This window comes from Vicugna pacos, chromosome 19, assembly GCF_048564905.1.
Source record: "Vicugna pacos chromosome 19, VicPac4, whole genome shotgun sequence".
In the NCBI taxonomy this organism is placed as follows: domain Eukaryota; kingdom Metazoa; phylum Chordata; class Mammalia; order Artiodactyla; family Camelidae; genus Vicugna; species Vicugna pacos.
Window position 1 is genome coordinate 13,727,954 of NC_133005.1, and position 27,336 is coordinate 13,755,289.

The 27,336-nt window shown below is 36.9% G+C and overlaps 1 protein-coding gene across 1 annotated transcript in view; it reads right to left on the reverse strand.

Moving 5' to 3' along the window:
- Positions 1–625: 625 nt before the first annotated feature.
- Positions 626–27,336, reverse strand: part of LOC102535474 (serine palmitoyltransferase 3) — a 147,800-nt gene continuing 121,089 nt past the window's right edge. The window contains exon 12 of the mRNA XM_072943808.1: positions 626–882. Coding sequence (XP_072799909.1) covers positions 769–882 — 114 coding nt within the window. The 3' untranslated portion in view covers positions 626–768. The remainder of the gene's footprint in view (positions 883–27,336) is intronic.

The following is a 27,336-nucleotide window of genomic DNA, read 5'->3' on the forward strand; positions in this document are numbered from 1 at the left end:
TGTAATCAATTTAAAGTTTTAATTCAGGCTTAAAATTTGACTTACTTTCTGTCCCCTTCCTGATGAAATAAAAGTCTTGAATTTTCCAATCCTTAAGAACTCAGCTGTAAAGTGGTAGGAGATCAACAAAAGGAAAATGAAAGTTTCCTTTAAAGATCCTTTTGGTTGCTGACCAGGTCTGCTCTCTCCCTGGAAATATTGAATATGGCTTTTGACACTTGTTCTTGGAAAAAGTCCAAATGTGGCAAATGGGAGAAGCCACATTTCTTTACCCTCTTGCTTGGAACTTCCCATGACATGGATGAGTTTTAGCTGGTGCTGTCATGGGTAAAAAGGACTTCAGCACCTGCCCCCACCCCACTCCTGCCCTGTCTGCAGATTACATAAATAAACACATAGTGAAATCTACTGAGTTAAAAATCAAAACCCTCTCATTTGGTTGGAACACCTGAAAGGGTCTAGAGCAAAAAGGCTGCACAGTAGCAGTTAAAACACAGGCCCATTGATATTAAAAACATTCAAAGAAGTACAGGTGTGTATTTGTAGCAGGATACTTGGAAGAGGAGAAAGGTAAACTCTGGAACCAAAGTTTGTCTCTGCTGAGACATTAGAAACACAACAAAAATCATGTCTCCCTTGGTTCAATAAAGCTGGTTTGGAAACCAAAACTGTCCTTAGAAAGGAGGAGAAATCAACTTATATTCTTTTTGAGGAAAGGAGGGAGGTCTTTCTGGTGAGGTCTTTAGGTTCCACTCAGGATCAGGAAACTCAATCCTCAAGTTCAAAGTTTGTCTCATCATAGAGTTCAGGGCGAGCTGATTTCCTGTGCCTGGAATATTTCAACTGCAGGAGGTCACCCATCTCATCCAGTGCTTCCAAAACCTGCAAAGAGATTGGCCCCGATCAGTTCTTCTTAAGCCCCCAAGTGGCCTTGCTTTCTTGAGTCACTCAGAGAACCACAGTCTTCTTTTGCCAGCTCATTTGATTTTAAAGAAAAAAAGAAAGATTCAAATAATTACGCTGTGATTCATAAGCCAGCCCTGGAAGAATGTCAGAGGCTAACACATTTTATTTCATATTCTTTAATAGTCTAACTCCACACTACAAATGTTTATTTTATTTTGGGGGTATGAGGAGAGGAAAAAAAGCACCCAAATCATGCTTACCCTTGAAGGCTTTATTTTAAAGTTTAATGACATATATAAACTTGTGGAAGAAAAAGATAAGTTTGCAGATTACATTTGAGTTGTGTCTTCATGACATAGCAAACCAACCTGGCCAGGAAGAAAATAGAATTTTATGGAGGCTGATTAGCATTCTTCTCTCTCTCCTGTGCTCCCCTGCCCCCAACTCTCCCACCCCCAGTTTTTAAATACTAATATCTATGCTCCAGAGAATATTAGAACTTAAAACCACAAGGGAAAAAGAACTTATCCATTTCAAGTCTCTTAATCCAAGCGGGTAAGTGTATCCCCAATTTTACAAATGAAGCAACTGAGATCCAGAATATGCAAAAAGTAATTTTTCCTTCTACTCTATCACTAACCCTAGAGTATTGGATATTTTTTAACCTTTTGAGACTTTTTTTCTTAACCAGTCAAATGAGAAGGAAGATGATATTAGGGTCCAATGTTGTGACAAGGGAAAAATAGTTGTTAATATCAGAATGAATGACTCATGGGGCTTATGGATGCTCCCATTTGGGAAGTCTTTCAAAATGATATCAATTATCTACTAACATGTTAAGAATAGTTTATTTATGGGTGGTAGAATTATGGGTGATTAAAGTTTTCTTTTTACTTCAATATATTTTCTTAGTTTCTATAACAAATATAAGCACTAAGAAAAACTAACAAGAATTCTGTCTAAAATGTGATCAAACTGGGATAGTTTCCATTGTGTTTACTGAAGGTTGGGAATGGAGTAGCTCAGTGGTTTTGAAAGCAAAGGATCCGCACACTTGGAGGAGATGTGAGATAACTCATGGAAGATGTGGGAGGAGAACATATGATTTTGATTCATTTCAATCTCAACCTTCTATTTAGAAATTATTTTAAAAATTTGTATAAAGATTTAAAGGTTATTTTAAATTTACAATTATTACGCAATATTGGCTATATTTCCTGTGTTGTACAATACATCCTTGAGCCTATCTTACACCCAATAATTTGTAACTCTCATTCCCCCTTCTCTATATTCCCCCATCACTGATAACCACTAACTTGTTCTCTCTTTCTGTGAGTTTGCTTCTTTTTTGTTATAGTCACTAATTTGTCATATTTTTTTAGATTACACATATAAGTGATATCATGCAGTATTTGTTTTTCTCTGTCTGACATATCACTTAGCATAATGCTCTCCAAATCCATCTATGTTTCTGTAAATGGCAAAAATTCATTATTTTTATGGCTGTTTATGTTCTTTGTGTCCCATTATGTGTGCGTGTGTGTGTATCCCCCACATCTTTATCCATTCACCAGTTGATGTATATTTAGATTGATTCCACATCTTGGAGATTTAAAATAATGCTTCTATGAACACTAGGGTTCATGTATCTTTTCAAATTAGTGTTTTAGTTTTTTTTAGATATATATCCAGGAGTGGAATTGCTAGGTCATATGGTAGTTCTTCTTTTAGTTACTTGAGAATCTTTCATACCATTTTCCTCAGTGGCTGCATCAATTTACATTCCCAAATACAGTGTAGGAGGGTTCCCTTTCCTCCACATCCTCCCCAACATTTGTTATTTGTGTTCATTTTGATGATAGGCACTCTGACATGTGTGAGGTGATATATCAAAATTTTAACTTCTTTTTGTGTGTGTTATACAATGCACATAACATATTGATATTATATGTATAATTTATAAATGGATTAATGTTGAAGCCCACACTGATCAACTACCTGGAACACATCTGAACTCAAGCAAAGTTAGATTTACTTGGCTTGCTATGACATAGCAGTGTGTGCTCTAGAACTGTCTTTGTAACAAGGAACTGAGAAGGGCTACTTATCACACTGGGACTTGTGCAAGAGATGATTCTAAGGAAGTATGGAACAGTTCTGGGTTGGATGCTGTCAAGAGGAGGGAGAAGGTCAGTGTTGGTAATTTGTAGACTTCTTACCCAGGAGGCAGAAGGAGTATAGTGAGGCTAGAGTTGTCCTCTGAAAAGGAGTAGATGTCACTCATGTTAGAAGAGGGATATTTTAAGTCATTTTCTATTTGTAAAGTGGACTCATTTCTGTCTTGTTCCAAACAAGTTCACTGAATGGACTTGTCTAACATTGTCTATTTCCTGTGAACATTGTTTCTAGTAGTTTATGTTCACTTGCTACCTTAATGCCCTGACTTTCAAGGGGAATTTTTTTTCACTTTTTCTTATATTTAACAGTAAGAAATCTGCTCAAATGTTTGTATTGATAAGGGAGCATGATCCCAAAATTTGAAGGATTTGTCCAAATGACATTTTTGTGTTCCTTCCAAACCAAGTATTCCACAGGAATTAACTCATGAAGAAAATCACTGGTCTGATCTCTACAGAACTGTGTACTCATGAGCACCTCAGTGCTGTTTGGATCAGAAAAATAATGCAAATCCACCCATGCTGCCCTTCCCCTTGTGATATCTCTGAGAGTTTGTTCCCAGCAGTGTTTCTCTCCTCTTCTGCAGCACCACTCTCTTTACTCCTTTCCTCCCTTGATATCTACAAGTGCTCATTTTCCCCACTTCCAAGGGCTTTTTCTAAACCTATTTTTCTTGCCTTTACAAACTTCATGAAAGACTTGTGTACTATTTCTTACCACCAACTCATTACATTTGAAAGTAACAATTTGTTAAAATAGATGCACTAAAAACATATACATATTTTGAAGAATCTTGACACAAGAGGAGAGTATAAAGAACAAAGTAAAGTTCATACACCATCTGAAAACATAGAGTTAGAGGGAGAAGGGCCAAGATGGCAGAGTAGAAGGATGCTCATAGTTCACCCTTTCCCATGAATACACCAAGACTGACATCCATGGACCCACCCACCCAATCAGAACACCTGTTGAACTTTGACAGGACATTGCTTTCTTCAAAAGAAAAAATACACCACTACACTCATAGGAGAAAAGGAAAAGAAAGGAAGAAAAAGGAAAATAGTGCAGTATAGGTCCTGTTGGGGGAGGGGGAGTGGCAAAAAAGGAATAGCACTCATTTCCTGGGTCACCCCCTCTCCAATGGAGAGGTCAGCAGGAAGAAAGGGAAATCTCCAACGCTCAGATCTTTACAGAATATCCCTTAACCAACAAAACTAAGTTAAATGGGCACAAAGGGTCCCTGCAACAACCATTCCTAGATACTAACAAACTAGCAGGGGTGGAATGGGACAGGCTGCCCAAGCTCAACAGAGGACTTGGGTCAACTGTACAGAGGCAACCTTGGGGGACTGCAATGTGCTGTGTGCTGTTGCTGGGAGGATACACTGATTAGAACACCATGAGTCTCCAATAAAACACAAACACACAAAAAGCAAATCAACACTGCTGGTGTGCCTTAGGGGGAAGAGTAGCAGAGCCTTTGTCACTACAGACCCTCAACACCATTATTTGTGCATTCTCCAGAGAAGAGAGTTGGGGCTCAGCCATAGCCACCATATTCTCTGATGACCCGCTCCCAGGCTGAGGTGAGGTCGAAACCTGAATCCATACCTAGGGACTTCATAACCTCATAGGTGGGACTGAGATTTGTTTGTAGTCTCAGGTAGATAGGAACTTTCTGCCCCATGCTTCTGTGAACTTGTGCCTCTAAAATAAACAAGAGCAGAGATCTAGCACAGAGCAGGGGTGGGGAATGGTGCGGCCATATTCTCTGAGCCCACCTACAAAGTGCAGACCCAATGTGGAGTGGGGAGCAGCACTGAATAGGGGAGCAACTAATCCGCCTTCCATGCACAAGGGCGGCTCTGAACAGCAGCATAGGGAGGGGGCACAACCCACCCACCTACTAGCACTGGGAGAAGAACAGACTTGGGGCATGACCAGAGGGCCTCTGGACACAGCAAGTAGAGTTGATGCAGTAGGCTGAGGACAGGAGCAGGGACAACCACAGAACAAAAAGGAGGTCCCTATCAATATCCAGTGCAGTCTCTGGCTACAAGATCACCAGCCACAACCCCAAACAAAGGGATAACAGGCAAAAGGCAGGGAAGGACGACTTTGCAACCACTCATACTTAAGAAGGACCTCTAGACAAAAGTATTAAGAGCACACAGACTCTACAGGAACATATCCAATTCTTCCTTCTTTTTTTTAACTTTTTAAAAAATTTTTATGTTTATATTCTTAAGCCTTTGTAAGATTCTCTTTTAAAACATTTTATATTATTTTTAATTTGTCTCAATTTCATTTTTATTTCTCTTTTCTTTGTTCTGTTATTGATTATACTGTTTTCAAATATTTTTTCCTTCTTTTACTTTTATTTATTTTTAAATATTTTCTTATTTTTTAACATTTTTATTGAGTTATAGTCATTTTAAAATGTGTCAAATTTCAATGTAGAGCACAATTTTTCAGGTATACATGAACATACATATAGTCATTGTCACTTTTTTTTTTGCTGTGAGCTACAACAAGATCTTGTATATATTTCACTGTGTTATACAGTATAATCTTGTTTATTTATTCTATATGCCTGTCAATATCAGCAAATTTTGAACTCCCAGTATCTTTCTTTCCACCTCTATCCACCTTGGCAACCACAAATTTGTATTCTATGTCTGTGAGTCGGTTTCTGTTTTGTATTTATGTTTTTTTTTTTTTTTTTAGATTCCACATATGAGTGATCTCATATGGTATTTGTATTTCTCTTTCTGGTTTACTTCACTTAGAATGACATTCTCAAGGGACATCAACGTTGCTGCAAATGGTGTTATGTTGTCATTTTCATGGCTGAAAAGTATTCCATTGTATAAATATACCACATCTTTATCCAGTCCTTTGTTGATAGACATGTAGACCGTTTCCAAGTCTTGGCTACTGTAAATAGTGCTGTTATGAACATTGGGATGCAGGTGTCATTTTGAAGTAGAGTTCCTTCTGGATTTATGCCCAGGACTGGGAATACTGTGTCAAATGGTAAGTCTATTCTTACTCTTTTGAGGAATCTCCATACTGTTCTCCACAGTGGCTGCACCAAACTACATTACAGTCAACAGTGTAAGAGGGTTCCCTTTTCTCCACAGCCTCTCAGAATTTGTCATTTGTGGACTATTGAATGATGGTCGTTTTGACTGGTGTGAGGTGATACCTCAATGTAGTTTCGATTTGCATTTCTCTGATAATTAGAGATACCGAGCATTTTTTCATGTGCCTAATGATTATTTGTATTTCTTCATTGCAGAATTCTTTGTTTAGGTCTTCTGCCCATTTTTGGATTGGGTTGTTTGTTTCTTATTATGTCATATGAGCTTCTTATATATTCTGGAGATCAAGCTTTTGTTGGTTTCATTATTTGCAAAAATTTTCTCCCATTCCATAGGTTGTCATTTTGTTTTACTCATGGTTTCCTTTGCTGTGCAGAGCTTGTAAGTTTCATTAGGTTCCATTTGTTTATTCTTGCTCTTATTTCTATTGCTTGGGTAGACTGCCCTACAATAATATTGCTGAGATATATGTGAGATAATGATTTGCCTATAATTTTTCCTAGGAGGTTTATTGTATCTTGTCTTATGTTTAAGACTTTGATCCATTTTGAGTTTATTTTTGTGTATGGTGTAAGGGAGTGTTCTAACTTCATTGCTTTACATGCTGCTGTACAGTTTTCCCAACACAATTTGCTGAAGAGACTGTCTTTATTCTATTGTATATTCTTGCCTCTTTTGTCAAAAATGAGTTGACCAAAAGTGTGTGAGTTCTTTTCTGGGCTCTCTATTCTGTTCCATTGGTCTATATGTCTGTTTTGGTACCAATACCATGCTGTCTTGATGACTGTAGCTTTACAGTATTGTCTGAAGTCTGGGAGAGTTCTTCCTCCAGCCTCTTTCTCTTCAGTAATGCTTTGGCAATTCTATGTCTTTTGTGGTTCCATATACATTTTATTATGATCTGTTCTAGTTCTGTGAAATATGTCCTGGGTAATTTGATAGGGATTGCATTAAATCTGTAGATTGCCTTGGGCAGTGTGACCATTTTAACAATATTGATTCTTCCGATCCAGGAGCACAGGATATCTTTCCATTTTTTAAAGTCTTCTTTAATTTCTTTCATCAATGGTTTATAGTTTTCCCTGTATAAAATTTTCTCCTCCTTGGTTAAATTTATTCCCAGGTATTTTATTACTTTGGGTGCTGTTTTAAAGGGGATTGTCTCTTTACTTTATTTTTCTGTTGATTCATCATTAGTTTAAAGAAATGCAACTGATTTTTGAACGTGAATCATGTAAGCTGCTACCTCGCTGAATTCTTCAATGAGTTCTAGTAGTTTTTGTGTGAACTTTTAGGATTTTCTGTATATAGTATCATGTCAACTGAATATAGTGGCATTTTTACCTCTTCTTTTCTAATTTTCATCTCTTTTTATTTCTCTCTCTTGCATGATTGCTGTAGCTAGGACTTCCAAGACTATGTTGAATAGGAGTGGTGATAGCGGGCATCCTTGTCTTGTCCCAGATTTTAGTGGGAAGCTTTTGAGTTTTTCACAATTGAGTACTATGCTGGCTGTAGGTTTGTCATATATAGACTTTTATTATGTTGAGATGTGTTCCCTCTATACCCACTTTGGTGAGAGTTTTTATCATAAATGGGTGTTGAATTCTATGAAATGCTTTTTCAGCATCTGTTGAGATGATATGTAGTTTTTGTCCTTTCTCTTGTTGATGTGATGTACTACATTGATTGATTTGCATATGTTGAACCACATTTGTGTCCCTGTGAAGAACCCCACTTGATCATGATGTATAATCATTTTTATGTGCTCTTGGATTGTATTTGCTTTTATTTTAGTAAGGATTTACGCACCTATCCTCATCAGTGATATGGGTCTGTAATTCACTTATTTGACAGTGTCTTTGCCTGGTTTTGGTGGTATCAGGGTGATTTTGACTTCATAGAATGAATTTGGGAATATTCCCTCCTTTTGAATCATCTGGAAGAGTTTGAGAATGACTGGTATGAGTTCTTTGCATGTTTGGTAGAATTCCCTGGTGAAGCCATCCAGTCCTGGACTTTTATTTATAGGGAGGTTTTTTATTGCTAATTCAATTTCATTTCTAGTGATCAGTTTGTTCAAATGCTCAGTTTCTTCTTGATTCAGTCCAGGTGGAATGTATATTTCCAGAAACTTGTCCATCTCCTCTAGGTTATCCAGTTTGGTTCCATGTAGTTTTTCATAATATTCTCATATGATATTCTGTATTTCTATTTTATTTGTTGTAATTTCTCCATTTTCATTTCTTATTTTTCTAATTTGTGTTCTCTCTTTTTTCATCTTTGTGAGTTTTGCCAGAGGTTTATCGATTTACTTAAAAAAAAAAAGAAAACAGCTTTTGGTTTGATTGATTTTTTCTATTGTTGTTTTACTCTCTATTATATTTATTTCTTCCCTGATCTTTATTATTTCCTTCCTTCTGCTGACTTTTTTTGTTTCTCTTCTCTTTCTGATTCTTTTAGCTGGAGGGTTGGATCGTTTGCTTGAGATTATTATTCTTTTTTGAAGAAGGTCTGTATCACTACTAAATTCCCTCGTAGCACTGCTTTTGCTGAGCCCCATAAATTTTCATGTGATTGTCTTTTCATTTTCATTTGTTTCAAGTTTTTTTTTTAATTTAAACTTTAATTTCATAATTGACCCATTGGTTTTTAAATAGCATATTGTTTAATCTCCATGCTTTTCTTTTTTTCTCCTTTGTTTCTCCATAGGTGATTTCTAGTTTCTTGGTATTATGGTCAGGAAACATGCTTGAGATAATTTCTAAGTTCTTAAAATTGTTGAGGCTTCTTTTCTGCCCAAGTACATGGTCAATCCTGGAAAATGTTCCATGTGCACTTGAAAAGAATGTGTATCCTATTTTTTGGGAGTGTAATGCTCTGAAAATATCCACCAAATCCAATTTTTCGATTGTATCATTTAATTTCTCAGTTACCTTATTTATTTTGTCTGAAAGATCTGTCTAGTGATGTTAATACGGTGTTAAAATTTTTGACAATGATTGTATTCCCATCAATATCCCCCCTTATCTCTGTAACTGTTTTATGTACTTAGGTGTTCCCATATTGGGTGAATATATATTAACGAGTGTGATATCCTCATTTGTATTCCTCCTTTAATCATTATAAAACGTCCTTCTTTATCTTTCTTTATGGCATTTTTTTAAAGTCTATTTTGTCTGAAATCAGTATTGCTACACCTGTTTTTTGGCTTTTCCATTTGCATAGAATATCCTTTTCCATCCTTTCACTCTCAAATCTATATGTGTCCTTCTCCCTAAAATGGGTCTCTTGAATGCAGCATACTGAAGGTTCTTGCTTTATTATCCAGTCTGACACTCTTTGTCTGTTGACTGGAGCATTTAGTCCATTAACATTTACAGTAATTAATGACACATGTATGTTTATTGTGATTTTGAACTTATATTTGCAGTTGAATTGGTATATCCTCTTTGTTCCTTTCTTCTTCCTTTTGTGGTTTGTTAATTTTCCTTTTTATTATCATGGATTTTACTTAGTTTTTGTGACTCACTTGTACATTATTGGCTTGTGGTTAACCTTTTATGTAAGTTTATTAGCCCATTACTATAACTGTTTTTATTAAACAGATAGTAATATATGTCCAAACCTATGCTACCGAGAACAAAAAAAAAATTTTTTTTAAAGAATGAAAAGACTATATTTTCTCATTTCCTTCTCCCACTCTTAATGATTTAGATGTCTTCTTTTGCAATTTCCTGTTTATTCTATTTGTAATTCATGGTAGTTATCACCTTTCCAGTTACAATTTTCTCATTTCTGTAAAATCCTGCTGCTTTTCTATTTTAGAGTAGAACCTTTCAATATTTCTTGTAGCATGGGTTTAGTGTTGCTAAACTCTTCTAGTTTTTGCTTGTTTGTGAAATTCTGTATCTCTCCTTCTATTCTAAAGGATAGCCTTGCTGGATGAAGTATCCTAGGCTGCATCTTGTTTTCACTGATGACTTTGAATATATAATGCCACTCTATTCTGGCCTGTAGTGTTTGTGTAGAGAAATCATCTGAGAGCCTTATGGGGGTTCCCTTGTAACTCATTCTTTTTTTTTTTTTTTTTTTGCTGCTTTTAGAATCATTTCCTTATCCTTGACTCTGGCCATCTTGATTATGATATGTCTTGGTGTGGATCTGTTTGGGTTCTTCCTGTTTGGGGACTTCTGGGCTTCTTCTTTCCGATTCCTTCTTTATGTTTGTGAAGTTTTCAGTCATGACTTCTTCAAATATCTTTTCAATATCCTTTGTTCTTTCTTCCCTTTCTGGAACCCCTATTATGCATAGATTGGCACAAATTATGTTATCTAATAGGTCCCTTATATTGTTTTCATTTGTTTTTCTTTCTGCTGTTCTGATTGGGTACTTTCTGTTGTCTTATCTTCTAGGTCACTTATTTGTTCTGCTGCATTATCGAGTCTGTTTTGTATAGTGTTTAGACCAGCTCCCCTCTCAACAAATGAGTTTAACAATTCTACTTGGCTCTTCTTTTTAATTTCAATTTCATTTTTAACATGTTTTATATCTCTAAACACTATTTATTTTAGTTCCTTCTATAATTTGGTCACTCCTTCTTTGAAATTTTGATCTAGTAGGACATTAATGTCTATTTCAGTGATTGTTCTCCCAGGGGATTTATCTTGCTCTTTTAATCTGGGGCAATTCCTTTGCTTCTCAATCTTGCTCATATCTCTCTGGCATTGTAGCTTATTATCAGTTATATATTCTGGTCCTTAAAGAGTGTATTTACTTATTTATCTAACTCCTATGCAGGAATAAAACTTTAAAAAAGAGAGAATTTTTAAAAAAACAGAGGAAAAGGGTTTGAAACAGTTTATAATCAATAATAGAAGAGCATGTTGAAACAGAATAGCAATCAAGCTGTGACATCTTTTAAAAACCTTTAAAAAAAGGAGATAAGAGCAAAACACAAAATTTGAAACCTTTGTATAATCAATAACAGGAGATCAAAACTAAGCAAAATAAAAATGAAATTTGGTGGATTTTTAAATCTAATAATAATAAAAATATTTTAAAAGAAATATTTAAAAGGAATTAAAACTGGAAGTACATGTAATTGTTTAAAAAGTAAAAATTAAAAAGGTAATAGAAAATGGAATAGATTAAAAAAATTAAAAGAAAAAGGGGGATGTGTTCTCCTGGAGACTGTGTGCTCTTGATGATTTTACCAAGAAGTCTTTGTGTCTTTGCCCTGTTTCATGAACTCAGCTTGCTACTTCCAGAGGCCCTCTGTTGGCACCCCTTATCTGTGCTGCTCCTACTGCCTGTTGGCAAGTATATTGCGCCCCCTCCCAGCACTGTGGTGGGTGCTGCACTCTTACATGGTGGGCGGGTGGGTCACTCCTTCTCCCAATGCCTCAGTCAGATGCTGTGCTCAGGTGAGGTAGGCGGGAGAATTGTGCCTCTTCTCATCACCACAGCCAGGTGCTGCGCTATTGCCTGGAAGGCAGGGAGCTGCCCACTCTCACTTGACATGGTCGCTCCCCTACTCTCTGCAGCTGCCCACTCTACCCCGGGTCCAGGCTCCGTATGCAGGCTCAGGGAAGATGGAAGAACAGCCCTACCCATATTCTGTGACAAAACTCAGCTCCTTGTTTGTCTTTGCAGCTTCAGTTCTCTGAGGTACCAGGGCAGAAAGATGCTATTTGCCTCAGGCTGTAAACAAGACTCCATCTGGCCTTTGAGGCTGCTAAGCCCTTAGGTATTGTTTCAGGTATCAACCCTGCACCGATCTGGGTGCTAAGCACCAGATGATATTGCAGCTATGGCTGAGCCCTACCTCTCTCCTCTCCAAAATCTTCAGCGGATTTTCTGAGATGGGGTATGGCACTCTTCCCCCCAGGGCACATCAGCCTTGTTATTTTATGGGGTGCCCATGTTGTTTTGCCCTGTGTACCCACTCATCCATTGCATGCAGTATTCTGAAGTCCCTGGGGTTGCCTCCATTCAGCTGCTCTAGTCCTCTGCCTGTCTCGGGCTGCCTGTCCCATCCCCCACCTGTTGTTTTACCCCTAGGCCTGGGGGTTGTGTAGACCTTCTATGCTCATTTAACTTAGTTCTGTTGATCAAGGGCTGCTCCATACAGATCTGAGCCTCCGAGGTTTCCCCTCCATCCTGCTGACCTGTTTGGGGTGGGGGAGATTCAGCGAATGAGGGCTATTCCTCTTTTGCCACTTGCTCCCCATGGATCAGGTCCCACACTGTTTTGCTTTTTCTTCCTTCTTTTTTCCTTTTCTCCTACCAGATTCTTGACATCTTTTTCTTTTGAAGAGGGTGATGTTCTGTTGGAGTTTAGCAGATGTTCTGGTTGGCTGGGTGGGTCCATGGATGTGAGTTTTTGGTGTATATGTGGGAGAGAGTGGGCTATCAGTTTCCCTCTACTCCACCATCTTGGCCCTTACTCTCCTTCTTTTATTTTATACAAATTTATCTCAATTTGATTTTTATTTCTCTTTGTTTTATTCTTCTGTTATTGATTATATTGTTTTCAAATCTTTTTTTCTTCTTTTAGTTTTTTTAATTTCATCTCAACTAGATGTTTATTTCTCTTTTTATTCTTCTGTTATTGATTTTACTCTATTTTCAAAATTTTTGTCTTCTTTTAAATTTATTTTTAGTTGCATTTCTACATCTACTTTAGATAAATACATACATACATACATACATACATACATACATACATACATACATATATACACACTTTCAGGATCACAGTAGATAATTTATACTCCATAATCCATAGTGCCAGAGAGATATAAGTAAATTGAAGAAGCAGAGGAATCATTCCTAAATAAAAGAATGAGAAAAATCCCCTGAAAGAATAATCAATGCAATAGAAGTTGATCGTCTATGTGATCATGATTTCAAAAAACAGAGTGATCAAAACACTGAAGGAACTAAATGAGATTCTGAATAGAAACAGATAATATATGAAAAAGGAAGTTGAAACTATAAAGAGGAACCAATTAAAATTGGAAAACTCATTTGCTGAGATGAGAGCTGAGGTAAAGGCTGTAAAATGTAAGCTAGATAATGCAGATGAATAAGTGACTTAGAAGAGAGGAAAAGATATCACTCAATCAGAACAACTGATAGGAAAACAAATAAAAACCAATGAAAACAATATAAGGGATAATATAAAGCATGTCAACCTATGCATAGTAGTGGTCCCAGAAGAAGAAACAGCAAAGGGCATTGAAAAGGTATTTGAAGAAATCATGACTGAAAATTTCCCAAACATAAATAAGGAATCAGATAACCGAGTACAGGAAGCACAGAGTCCCAAAAAAGAAAAACCCAAACAGACCTACACCAAGACATATTGTAATCAGGATGGTCAGGGTAAAGGATAAAGAAACGATCCAAAAAGTAACAATAGAAAAACAAAGAGTGATTTACAAATAAATCTCCATAAAGCTTTCAGCTGATTTCTCTATGCAAACACCACAGGCTAGAAGTGAGTGGAAATATATATTCATAGTCCTGAATAAAAAAAAAGGATGTAACCTAGGATACTTCAACCAGGAATGCTATTCTTTAGAATAGAATGAGAGATAAAGAACTTCACAGAGAAGATCAAACTAAAAGAATTTAGCAACACTAAACCTATGCTAAAAAATATTAAAAGGTCTACTCTAAACAGAAAAGAATCAGGATGTTACAGAAAAGAGAAAACCATAATTGGAAAGGTGATAATTACCATGAATTAGAATAGAGTAAACATGAAATTGTAAAAGAGGATATCTACATCATTAAGTTTGGGAGAGGGGAGCAGGAAACATAGGTTTGTTTCCTTTTTTTTTCTTTTCCTTTGTTCTCAGTAGGATGGGTTTGAGCTTATATTACTGTTTAAAACAAACAGATATAGTAATGGGTTAATATATGTACAAAATAGGGTAACCACATGCCAAAAGCTTACAACAGAGTCACATAAACTAAAAAGAAACCAAGATAATACAAAGGAAATTTATCAAACCACAAGAAGAAAAAGAAAGGAACAAAGAGGAAATGACAAATCAACTGCAAAACTAAGTTCAAAATGCCAATATACATGCATCTATAAGTAATTACTGTAAATGTCAATGGACTAAATTCTCTAGTCAAAAGATATACAGTAGCAAGCTGTGGGAGCCCATAATTGGTTTAATAAATTATAACAGACTCTAGCCTCTTGTGACTGTTAAGAACAAGTGTGCTTTGCTAGCAGGAGCCTGTGCATCTACACTCCTGTTCCCTTGCTGTAAAAATCAGAGACAATGCCTTGCTTGCATAGTTGAGGTTTTAGCTTAGGTCTGCTTCTGCAATGGCAAAACCATTGTGTGTCCCTTGCTATAAATGCAGAGCATGACTTGTTTTAAACATAGGTCCATAGTTCAGGATTTACTCTGCTCATCACAAAGCAATGACCCATGTCCTCAGCTATAAACACTGGACATGCTTTCTGCTGTTTAAATAGTCTATAACACCCAAGACAAGAAACTGGTGGCCTGGTGGACTGTTTCATAATCAACTTCTTATATCTGAAGAATGTACCTTGTTCACCTCTCCTCATGACTGCCCTGAGGATAAATTAACCCTTTGTACCCACGTGGAATTCATGATCTCTACCTGATCCTGTTTTTCCTTAAGTTTCTACATTCCATGACACAATTGTTTGTGTTCTTTTCTTTGATTGTGCACAATAAATATAGGAGTGTTTGAGAGGCTTGAGAAGTTTGTCTCTGACTCCCTCTCACTCCCTTAAATATCCACAGAGTCTTGAGTAATTCTCTATATCAGAAAGACTTTTGCTAGACAAAATCCACAACTGTTGACCCCAAAGTGATAGCCTGCACAGAGACGGAACCGTCATGCTTCAGCTGGAGAGAGAAATTGTATCTGGATCCCTGTAAATTTTACCCTGGTAAAGGAACAGCAACGCCCACTTGGGATAGTTGCCAAAGTGCTTAGAATTCAGTGAGAGCTTTGTTTTTCTCTTATTTTCTTACTATGGGTCAACAGCTAACTAAGGAGCAAATGATCTACCTCCACACATTGCAGGATCCGCTGAAAGCAGCTCACTGCTCTGTCAGAAGAGCAACTTATTAAATTGTTACAAATGGTATGGGAGATTCATCCCTTGTTTCCAGACCATGAAACAACTGATTTGGAACTCTGGGAATAAGTTGGTAAGAATTTAAAATGTAGGCATCAGCAAGGGGAGAAAATCCCCACTTCCATTTTAACTACTTGGAGTTTGGTATGCAGTGCTTTATGTCCCTTGTATTCTTCCTTGCAGAATAATTACACTGAACCAGAGCACTGTTTTCTCCCTTCTTCTCCTCCTACTTCTTCACCCCCAGTCCTTTCTGCACCATCTGCCCCTCTTTCACAGGAGATCAATTTGCTTCTGCCACCACCTACTCCTCCCTCTCCCAAAGAATATGATTGTAAGCAAACTGCTATGCAACAATGTTTTAAAGAAGGATTACACTTGGGAGAGCTGCATGCTTACCTGGTGATTGTGTGGCATGGGCAACGTACTAAGCATGAGTCTCTCCCTTTCTCGGTATTCAAGGAACTAAAAATTAGTGTTAGGGAAAATGAGATTCAGAGTTCATTTACTAAAGATATTTTTGATACAACTGGAAATTTATGTTATGACTCCTTGGGATTGGAAAGCTCTTATAAAAACTGTCTTAATTCCTACTCAATTTGCTGTTTGGTCTTCTGAAAATCATGAAGGTTGTCTCTTACAAACAGCTTGCAATGCTGATGCTGTAGAAATGCTTGAATGAACAGGTTAATATGCTAATACTCAGCAACAGGTCCATATGGATAAGCTGACTTTTAAGAAATGTACTGATACTGCCTTTATGGCATGTTCTAAGTTTCTGGATACCAGAGCTGCTACAGATTCCTTTGCTACCATTTGACAAGGCACCACAGAACCTTACGTTGATTTTTTAATCACTTAGAACAGAGCATCTCTCACCAAGTAGATATTCAGGAGACAGCAAAAGTGCTCTTGCAACAGCTGGCTTATAAAAATGTTAATGCAGATTGCCAGGCAGCTCTTTCCAGTATTTGAACTCAAAAAAATATATAGTTGATTATATAAAGGCTTGCCACAATGTGGGAACTGAAACCCATCATGCTCAGATCCTTGCAGCTTTAATGAGATCTCCCTCTGATCTGATCTGCTTTAAGTGTGGTAAACCTGGCCATATTCAAAAGGAATGCCACCAGTACAATAAGGGAGGGCAAGGAGGTCCACCTCAGATATTGCCTAACAAAGACTGCCTTCAGTGCAGCAAAGGAAGAAATTGTGTGAATCAATGTCATTCTAAATTTTATAAGGATGGCAATTCAATTTGGGGAAATGGGGCAACAGCTTCCACACCCTGAACCCGAAGAGGAGCAATCCTGCCCAGCCAGCTCAAACACAGGTCTTTATGACCCAGCCTCCTCAGTCTGGTCTTGCAGAAACTCCTTCAGCAGCACCTCCACAGTGGACTTATGTTCTACTTCAGAATTAATTCTTAGGAAACAAGATTGTATATATTCCACATTCACTGGAATATCTGGCCCTTTCACTGAAGGGACCCACGTCTAATCATAGGCTGCTCAGACATATCACAGCAAGGCATTCTGGTTTCATCTCAATTAATTGATTCTAACTTTACTGGCAAAGTGAAAGTGCTTCTACAACCCTCTTTGCTCCTTTTGGTTTACAAATAGCTCCAGATAAAGTACAAGTTAAACAACCTTGGAAATATCTAGGTTACATTGTTTTCCACCAAGCTATCCAGCCTGAACCTATTCATTTGCAGACAGAAAACCTACAAACTCTTAATGATTTTCAAAGTTTCCAGGGCCATTAACTGGATTTGTCCAGTTCTTGGCATCCCTACAGATCAATTGTCTCATTTGTTTAATATTTTAAAGTGGACTCTACTTTGGACTTCCCATGAACACTAACTCCTGAAGCTTTACAAGAAGCCACTCTTGTGGGGTGAGCCTTGTCACAAAGGCAGCTTTCTCATCAACAAATTGGAAACCATGTTTATCTATTTCTTTTTCCAACTGTTCACTCTCCCACAGGTATCTTAGGACAGCTGATTAGTGGAATATGGTGCCTTGAATGGCTTTTTCTATCTCATTCCTTTAAGAAAACTTTAACAGCTTATACTCAACAGCTTACAGATTTACTCTTTAAAGGATGACTTCACTGTGAGCAATTCACTGGTTATGAGCCTGATGTTATCTTCCCTGGAGTTTCACTGGAAAATTTTAATCATTTGTTCTCCCAATCTTTGGAATTTCAGGCAGATTTGTCTGATTTCACGGGACTATTTATTTATTCTTTGCCCTTAGGTAAGCCCTAACAACAATTACCTTTGCTCAATGTCACTTTACCCTCTAAGGTGATATACTCCCCCATCCCAGGTGCTCTTTCAGTCTTTATTGATGGTTCTGGAAAAACTACTAAATCAGCCATTATGTGGTTTAAGAACTGGAAAAACTTGGTCACTTCAGGTCAGCCCTCTACCCAGAGGGCTGAACTGAATGCTGCCATTATGGCTTTACAACACTTTTCTTCTCAACCCCTCAATATGGTCACAGACACTCAGTATGTGGTTTATGTAGTGCAGCATATAGAGGAAGCTATTGTCAAAGAATTGAATGATCAGAACCTACTTTCTCTTTTCCTTTCTCTTCAATCCCTCATTGATAAATTACACCACCTTTTATTTATCACCTGTATTTACTCTCATAGTAATCTGTCTGGCCCTCTGACATTAGGGAATGAAATTGCAGATCAACTTGTTGGCTTTAGCCAGGCCTCTAAGGCTGTGAAACATTCTCATGAGTTTTTTCACCAGAATTATGAATTCCTCATCAAACAGTTTCATCTCACCAAGGCACAGGCTAAGCAAAGCATTGTTCCCTGTCCTGACTGTCAATGAGTAGCCAACAGTCAACCATCAAGGCGTGTAAACCCCAGGGGCTTATCCCATAATCAGGTATGACAAGAGGACATCACACATATCCCCTCCTTTGAAAAATTGAAGTATCTGCATGTGTCCATTGATATTTTTTCTCATTTTGTCTTGGAACAAACTAAACATATTATCAAACATCTCCTTCTCTCTTTTGCCTATATGGATAAGCCTCAACAGATTAAGACAGACAATGGTCCTGGTTATACATCTCAGAAATTTAAACTATTCTGTCAATATTGGGATGTTCGACATATTCTTTGAATAAAGTATTACACACCCTTAATTTTCTTAACTGTGATTCCCAAGGATTATCAGCAGCAGAAAAGCACTTTATGCAGTGCTTTTCTGAGAATAGCCCAAAAGCTAAACTTCTTATCAAAGATATAGCCCTAAAATCAGCAGAAGAGGAGAGCCCTTTTGAATTGCTTACCTAGGGGAAGGCTATGCTTGTGTCCTTTTGCCCTCAGGCCCCCAATGGCTACCTGCTCATTATGTCAAACACTTTCTCAAGCCATCCCCTGGATTGGAGTGACCAGAGACTCCCAACTCTATGCTTGCAGCTTGCTGAAGAAATGAAAAAAAAAAAAGATTCTGGAAGGACAGCAGAGACCAAAGCCTATGAAGCCAATGGGATCAAGCCCTCTGGAATGGGAAAGACAGATCATCTCTAAAGCACCCTGGATAGCAGTCTCCAACCCAGAAGCTGTTAACATCTCTTGCGGCCAGATGAAGAAATTAGATACTCAGGCTACTAAGGTCCTGAGGGAGGCAAAGATGACTCACACTCTGAAATATAGGCTTCTGGCATTCTAGCAGTAATTTATAATGCATCAGCTCAGGTATTGTTTCTTTTGCTCTTTCTGTCACTTTCCTTAAGCGCAGGGGCCCATCTTTACTGGGCCCATATTACTGACCCTCTGGTTTTCCAACCAGTCACTTGGTGGAATTCAGACTCCCCACTCAGCACTAATGATATTCAATGGATGGGAGGAATTTGGCTCTCTCCTCAAAGTCACCTGTTAGAAAATCATGATTGGATAATGTTAAATGAAACTGCTTCTTTTATCTACTCCACCCACCCAAATTATGTATTTAACGTCCATTCATTCTTTTGCTTACATGCTAAGATTTGTATTTATTTGTACTATTTACATAAGACTGGCACAAAATCTGCTAATTTAACTTTCATTTTTGCTGCAGCTTTTGACATTAATCAAATATCCTTTGCAGCCTGTCCTACATCTGTTGCTCATTGTCATATGTCTAAAGAATGGAGTCCTCATAGTCAATCTGTCTCTTGGGTCCCTTGCAGGGCACCCAATCCCAATGGAGCTCCATTTTTTAACTACACAGTCTATGATTTGGGCCCACAAGGATATCTTTATGCTAATCATACTCACAATGGTTTGGGCCTTTTGGCCACCTCCTAAGTAGCCTGGATGGATGGAGGACTCTCTGGACCTATTTTACACCTCTGTAATTCTCAAGCTCATAGTCCCTGGCACATTAATATCTAGACATTCCTTTGCCCTTCTTCCCTAGGACTCTATCACACAGTATGTATGTTACTAATACAGTTGCTACTACTCATTTTTATTGTATTGACAGACTCTTATGCCTCCAATCATGTATTGTTGTGTACTACTCACTCTTATGTTTTTCTTATGAATCTTCTATTCTTAATGTTACACTTGAAGATGGATTTTATACCACCCATGTCAAGCCTCTGGCCTGGTACACTTCTTGTATTAGCCCAATAAACATTACTTTTCACAATATCTCTCAGGTACTCATTCTGAAGTGACAACCTTAGGTTTGGCTATGTGTTAATTTAACCCACACCTGGGAGGGCAAAAATGGTTTTATTATATTAACTCATGTAAATTCGAAGTGGAGATTGAAACACTTTATTGGCTGGCTGATTGATTTTATCATCTCAGCTGACATCATTCTTGCCACTGCTTCAGTAGCAGTGGTCTCTTAATAAATTAATCCATACCACTGAAGTTGTTAATCATGTTATGACTAATGTTGCTCAGGCTATGATTACTCAGACCCAAATTGATAATGCAATTATGCATTGACATCAGGCATCGGAAGCTGCTTTGGAATGTCTTGGTGATCGACAGTAAGCCATTGTCCATTGCCAGGCCCTGCAATGTGATTGGCAACATGACAATATATGTGTTACCCCCCTTAAATTTAATCATTCCTGGTATTACTGGGATATTATTTAAAAACAACATCAAAGGGTCTTTTCTTCTGATTTGCAAAATAGTGTCAATATTCTTTCTGCCCAGCTGAATCAGCAGCTCATTTACATTCAAAAGGAGACTCAAACAAATATGCAACAAGAATTATATGATAATATGAAATGGCTTAACCCCATCTACTGGCTTCATGGTCTTAACCTCCACATTTGGGTTATTGATGGATTTTTTATAATAATCAATTGTATTTTTCTTATAGTCTGCAAGGTGATTTACTCCCTCCATGTCTCTACAAATCGGCAACACCAGGTGATGATGTCCTTTCGGCAATCAAAAGTGATCTCCTTCAATCAAAACAAAAGAGGGTGATATGTGAGAGACCATGATTGAGTTAATAAATTGTTACAGACTCCAGCCACTTGTGATCTTTAAGAAGAACAAATGTGTTTTGCTAGCAGGCACCTGTGCATCAGCACTCCTGTCTCCTTGCTGTAAAAAGCAAACACAATGACTTGCTTGCATAGTTGGGGTTTTAGCTTAGGGCTACTTCTGCAAAGACAAAGCCATTGTGTGTCCCTTGCTATAAACGCAGGACACAGCATAGCTCCATAGTTCAGGTTTTATTCTGCTCATCATAAAGTGATGATACATGCCCTCTGTTATAAACACTGGGCATGCTTTCTGCTGTTTAGATAGTTTATAACACCCAAGATAAGAAACTGGTGGTCTGGTGGTCTGTTTTGTTATTAACTTTTTATATCTTAAGAATGTAACTTGTTCCCCTTTCCCCATGACTGCTTTGAGGATAAATTAACCCTTTGTACTCACTGTGGAATTTATGATCTCTACCTAATCCTGTTTTTCCTTACGCTCCTACATTGCATGACACATTGTGATTTTTCTTTGATTGTGTACAATAAATATGGTAGTATTTGAGAGGCTTGAGGAGTTGGTCTCTGAATCCCTCTCACTCCCTTGACTTTCCACAGAGTCTTGAATAATTCATTCTATTTGGTGGGATTTCTGCTGGACAGAACCCACAGCAGATGGGGTAGAAAAACAAGAACCTACAATATACTGCATGCAAGACACCCACTTTAGGGAGAGGGACACACATTGATTGAGAATGAAAGAATGGAAAATGATACCCTATGCAAATGGAAATAATGAGAAAGCAAGAGTAGCAATAATTATTTCAGACAAAATAGACCTTAAAATAAAGGCCAGAGGAAAGATAAAAAAGGACATTTTATAATGATTAGAAGAGGAATACAAGATGAGGATATTACAATTACTAACAGATTTGCACCCAATATAGGAGCACCGAAATACATAAAGCAAATGCTAACAGATAAAAAGGGAGAAATTGATAGGAATACAATCATTGTAGGAGACTTTAACACTCTATTAACATCACAGGACATACCTTCCAGACATAAAATTAATAAGGCATCAGAGAAATAAAATGATACAATAGAACAATTAGACTTGATTGATCTTTTCAGAACATCACACCCCCCGAAAATAGCGTATACATTCTTTTCAAGTGCATATGGAACATTTTCTAGGATAGATCATGTACTCAGGCAGAAAAGAAGCCTCAACAATTTTAAGAAGATAGAAATTATCACAAGCATCTTTTCTGACCCCAATGCCATGAAACTAGAAATAAAAAATGACACTATGGAGATTAAACAACATGCTATCAAAAATAAATAAATAAATAAATAGGTCAATGATTAAATCAATGAGACAAACGACAATGAAAACACAACTATCCAGAGTCTATGGGATGCAGCAAAGAGAATGTTAAGAGGGAAGTTTACAGCAATAAGGCTTCACAAAAAAACAAGAACAGCCTCAAATAAACAATCTAATCTACCAGCAAAAGGAATTAGAAATAGAAGAGTAAAAAACAAAAAAAAAAACAATCAAACAAAAAAGAAAACAACAACAACAAAAAGCAAGTCATTAGAAGGAAGGAAATAATAAAGACCATGGAGAAAATAAATAAAATAGAGATTTAAAAAACAATAGAAAAAATCAATCAAACCAAGAGCTGAGTTTTTGAAAGAGTAAACAAAATGGACATACATCTTGCCAAGTTCTTGAAGAAGAGAAAAGAGAAAGCACAAATAAGCAAAATAAGAAGGAAAAATGGAGAAACTACAACCAAAATCACAGAAATACAAAATATCATACAAGAATAGTATGAACAAATATATGGAAATAAAATGGAAAATCAAGAAAAATGGACAAGTTTCTGGAAACATACAGTCCACCAAGATGGAATCAAGAGGAAATTGACCACTTGAAAAAAATGATCACTAGAAATGAAATCAGTAATAAAATGTAATGAAATGAGTAATAAAAAAACCTCCCAACATACAAAAGTCCAGGACCAGATGGCATCACTAGGGAATTTTACAGAACATAAAAAGATGAACTCATACCAGTCCTTTGCAAACTCTTAAAAAAGATTGAAATGGAAGGAGTATTCCCAAACTCATTCTATGAATCCACTATCACACTGATACCAAAACCAGAAAAGACACTATCAAAAAATAAATTTATAGATCAACATCACTGATGAACATAGATGAAAAATTCTCAACAAAACATTAGCAAACAGAATTCAACAGCACATAAAAAAGATGATACACTACGATTAAGTTGGGTTCATCCCACGAACACAAGGATGATTCAACATATGTAAATCATTCAATGTAATACACCACATCAACAAGAGAAAGGACAAAAAACCACATGATCATCTCACTAGTTGTAGAAAAAGCATTTGATAAAGTTCAACACCCATTTATGATAAAAATCCTCACCAAAGTGGGTACAGGGGTAACATATCTCAATATAGTAAAAGCTACTTATGACAAATCTACAGCCAGCATGGTACACAATGGTGAAAATCTGAAAACATTCCCACTAAAATCTGGGACAAGACATGGCTGGTCCACTCTCACCACTCCTATTCAACATAGTCTTGGAAGTCCTAGCCACAGCAATCAGACAAGAGAGGGAAATTAAAGGGACCCAAATTGGAAAAGAAGAGGTAAAATGATCGCTATATGCCAATGACATGTTATTATTTAGAGAAAACCCAAAAAAGATCCACACAAAAACTACTAGAACTAATCAAATAATTCAGCAAGATAGCAGGATACAAGATTAATGTACAAAAATCAGTGCATTTCTTTACACTATCAAAGAATCAACAGGAAAAGAAAGTAAAGAAGCAATCACTTTTAAAATAACACCCAAAGTAATAAAATACCTAGGAAAAAATCTAACCAAGGAGGTGAAAAACTTATATGTGGAGAACTACAAAACATTGATTAGGGAAGCTAAAGAAGACTTAAAAAATGGAAAGATATCCCACGCTCCTGAATTGGAAGAATCAATATTGTTAAAATGGTCATTCTGCCCAAGGTAATCTACAGATTTAATGCAATCCCTATCAAATTACTCAGGACATATTTCACAGAACTAGAACAAAGTATATTAAAATGTATATGAAATCACAAAAGACCCCAACTTACCAAAGCATTACTGAAGAAAAAGAATGAGGCTGGAGGAATAACCCTCCCAGACTTCAGACAATACTATGGAGGTACAGTCATCAAAGCAGCATGGTACAAAAATAGACATATGAATCAATGGAACAGAATAGAGAGCCAGAAATGAATCCACAAATCTGTGGTCAATATTTGACAAAGGAGACAAGAACATAAAATGGAATAAAGATAATCTCTTCAGAAAATGGTGTTGAGAAAACTGGACAGCAGCATGTAACTCAATGAAGCTAGAACACTCCTTCACTCCATACACAAAAATAAACTCAAAATGGATTAAAGATTTAAACATAAGACAAGACACAATAAACCTCTTAGAAGAAAACATAGTCAAAACATTATCTCACATACATCTCAGCAATGTTCTCCTGGGGCAATCTACCCCCAAACTAGAAATAAAAGCAAAAATAAACAAATGGGACCTCACTAAACTTAAAAGATTTTGCACAGCAAAGGAAACCATAAGCAAAAATTCCCAACAGCCTAATGAATGTGAGAAAATATTTGCAAAAGATGAAACTGACAAGAGCTTGATTTCCACAATATATAAACAGCTCATATGACTGAATAAGAAAAAACAAATAACCTATTCTAAAAATGAGGAAATGACCTAAACAAGAAATTCTCCAATGAAGAAATATGATTGACCAATAGGAACATGAAAAAAATACTCAATATCACTAATTATTAGAGAAATGCAAATTTTAACTACAATGAAGGATCACCTCACACCAGTCAAAATGGCCATAATTCAAAAGTCCACAACAATAAATGCTGGAGAGGCTGTGGAGAAAAAGGAACCCTCCTACATTGTTTGTGGGAATGCAGTCTGGTGCAGCCCTTGTGGAAAACAGTATGAAGATTCCTCAAAAGACTAAAAACATACTTACAATATGACCCAGCAATGCCACTCTTGGGCACATATCTAGAGGGAACCCTAATTCCAAAAGATACCTGCACCCTAATATTCATAGCTTCACTATTTACAATAGCCAAGACCTGGAAACAACCTAAATGTCCATCGGCAGATGACTTGATAAAGAAGATGTAGTATATTTATACAAAGTAATACTATTTAGCCATAAAGAGCAACAACATAATTCCATATGCTGCAACAAGAATGTCCCTGGAGAATGTCATTTTAAGTAAAGTTAACAAGAAAGAGAAAGAAAAATACCATATGACATCACTCATATGTGGCTTTTTTTTTTAAGTGAACTTATGTATTAAACTGAAACAGACTCACAGACATAGAATACAAACTTGTGGTTGTTTTGAGGGGAGACGGGAAGCAATCAACTGGAAGTTCAAGATTTGCAGATACTGACTGGTATATATACAATAGATAAGCAAGTTTATACTGTATATCACAGGCAAATATACTCAATATCTTGCAGTAGCTCATGGTGAAAAATAATATTAAAATGAATATATGTATATTCGTGTATGGCTGAAGAATTGTGCTGCTCACCAGAAATTGGCATAACATTGTAAGCTGACTACACATAACATACATACATACATACCCAGAGTTTGCTCAGTTGTTGGTGTACCATCCAATAAATCATTACTGTAAACCTACTATGTCATATACACTGGTTAACTCCTAAGCATATAATGGTAAAACAGAAAGATATGGATCTGTGTGTGTGATTCAAGCTCAAAGTACCTTCATTTTTTTATTACTTGAATTCTTATTTCTGTCCCTTTACTCCCCTAACACTATCTTCTCTGAGGAACATCAGGTTCCTACTAATTGCTAATCCAGTAGTTTCACCTCATCTCTTACCCCACTGGAACATTCTGCTCTTTTGTGAGGACATTTGTTCATTTCCCATCTTGGAGCTTTCTTTTTTTTACTGTGGTTAGTGCTACACTAGCTCGTGACTTTCCCAATTGCTCTGGCTCCATCTAAGTCTTGCTCCTCGTCTGTGATCCTACATCCACCCTGGGATGGAGGCCCTCCACTGGAGTCTGACCTTGGCCCTATCACTTATATTTAGAAAATTATATCTTCTACCATTGTCTTTAATTGTCCCTCAGTTCCTCAAATTACAGCAGCTCCAGCCTTGCGTAGTTTCCTAAATCCTAGAATCTGATTTTCTTTTCCCCAGATGGCCCATGAACATGTAATTCCAACATGTTTAGAACTGAGACTCTTTTATTTCCCCAGTCCTTTTGATGATTTGTTCTTTCCTACCATAGACCTTATCTCACTTTTATGCTTAGTTCTGTAATTTCTCCATTCAATGGAGGGCTACAGACCTTGGATTATCCTTGATTCCCCTGTCCCACCAGGGCCCCGCATCCAAGTATTTGCCAAATCTTGGCATCTCCATGCATTTATAACACCTGTTCATAGATCAATTTTTCTTGTTCCCATTGCCATTGACCTTGCCATCCCTTGTTTTAATAGATAATTACTCATGACACCTTCCCACTGCTGAAGTTGACTGTATTTATTTTCCAAAATGAATTTATTCTGTGTGGTATTGTCATTAGATGCTTGTTTATAGTATGCCCTCTTAGACTTTTTTGTCACAGGTTTTGCAAGTAGTGGACACCCAATAGTATTTGTTAAACTACACTGACATTATGAGACAGGTTCATCAACACCAGACTGACAGATCTGGCTTGTGTCTTAGATATTACCATTTAAACAGGTTGAAATCAAATGACAATGAAATATAGTTTTTAAGTCACTTATACTTCATATAAGACTGGCTTACATGATAGATCTGCCTTTGTTGTTGGTTTTCAAACATATGGTTTATTTGAGTATATTTTCAAATGGTGGATGTAGTGGCCATGAGCAATGTCAGGATTCAGGCAGTTAATGCCAAAATAGCATGTGAGATCAGCATCTGTATTGAAGAACAAGTAAAGAGCAGGATGTTTGAGGGGAGCGGGTATAGCTTAGTAGTAGAGCACATCCCCAGTACCTCCATCAAAAAAAAAAAAGAAAGAAAGAAAAAGGAAAAAAGATAAACAGCAAAAAAGAGAGTACGGTTCTAAATAAAAGAAAAAAAAACCTAAAAATATTTTTAATTGAGCATATTTGGCTACTTGATCTGTTTTATTGTGAAGCCAAAACACAAACTTGACTCAGTCTTCACTGAGTTGATTTTCTTTCCTATCTTCTGAGTTGATCATGTTGTTGGACCTTGTTAGGTAGCAATGAGTTTTATTATTTATTTTTATATTATTTATTATTTCAAAAAAACACTGTTTACTTAAACCATCCAGGAGAAATCCAGGGAAACCCAAGTGAGCTCAATAAAGAATGAACCCAGAATTCAAGACCAGTCCTGCAGGTTCT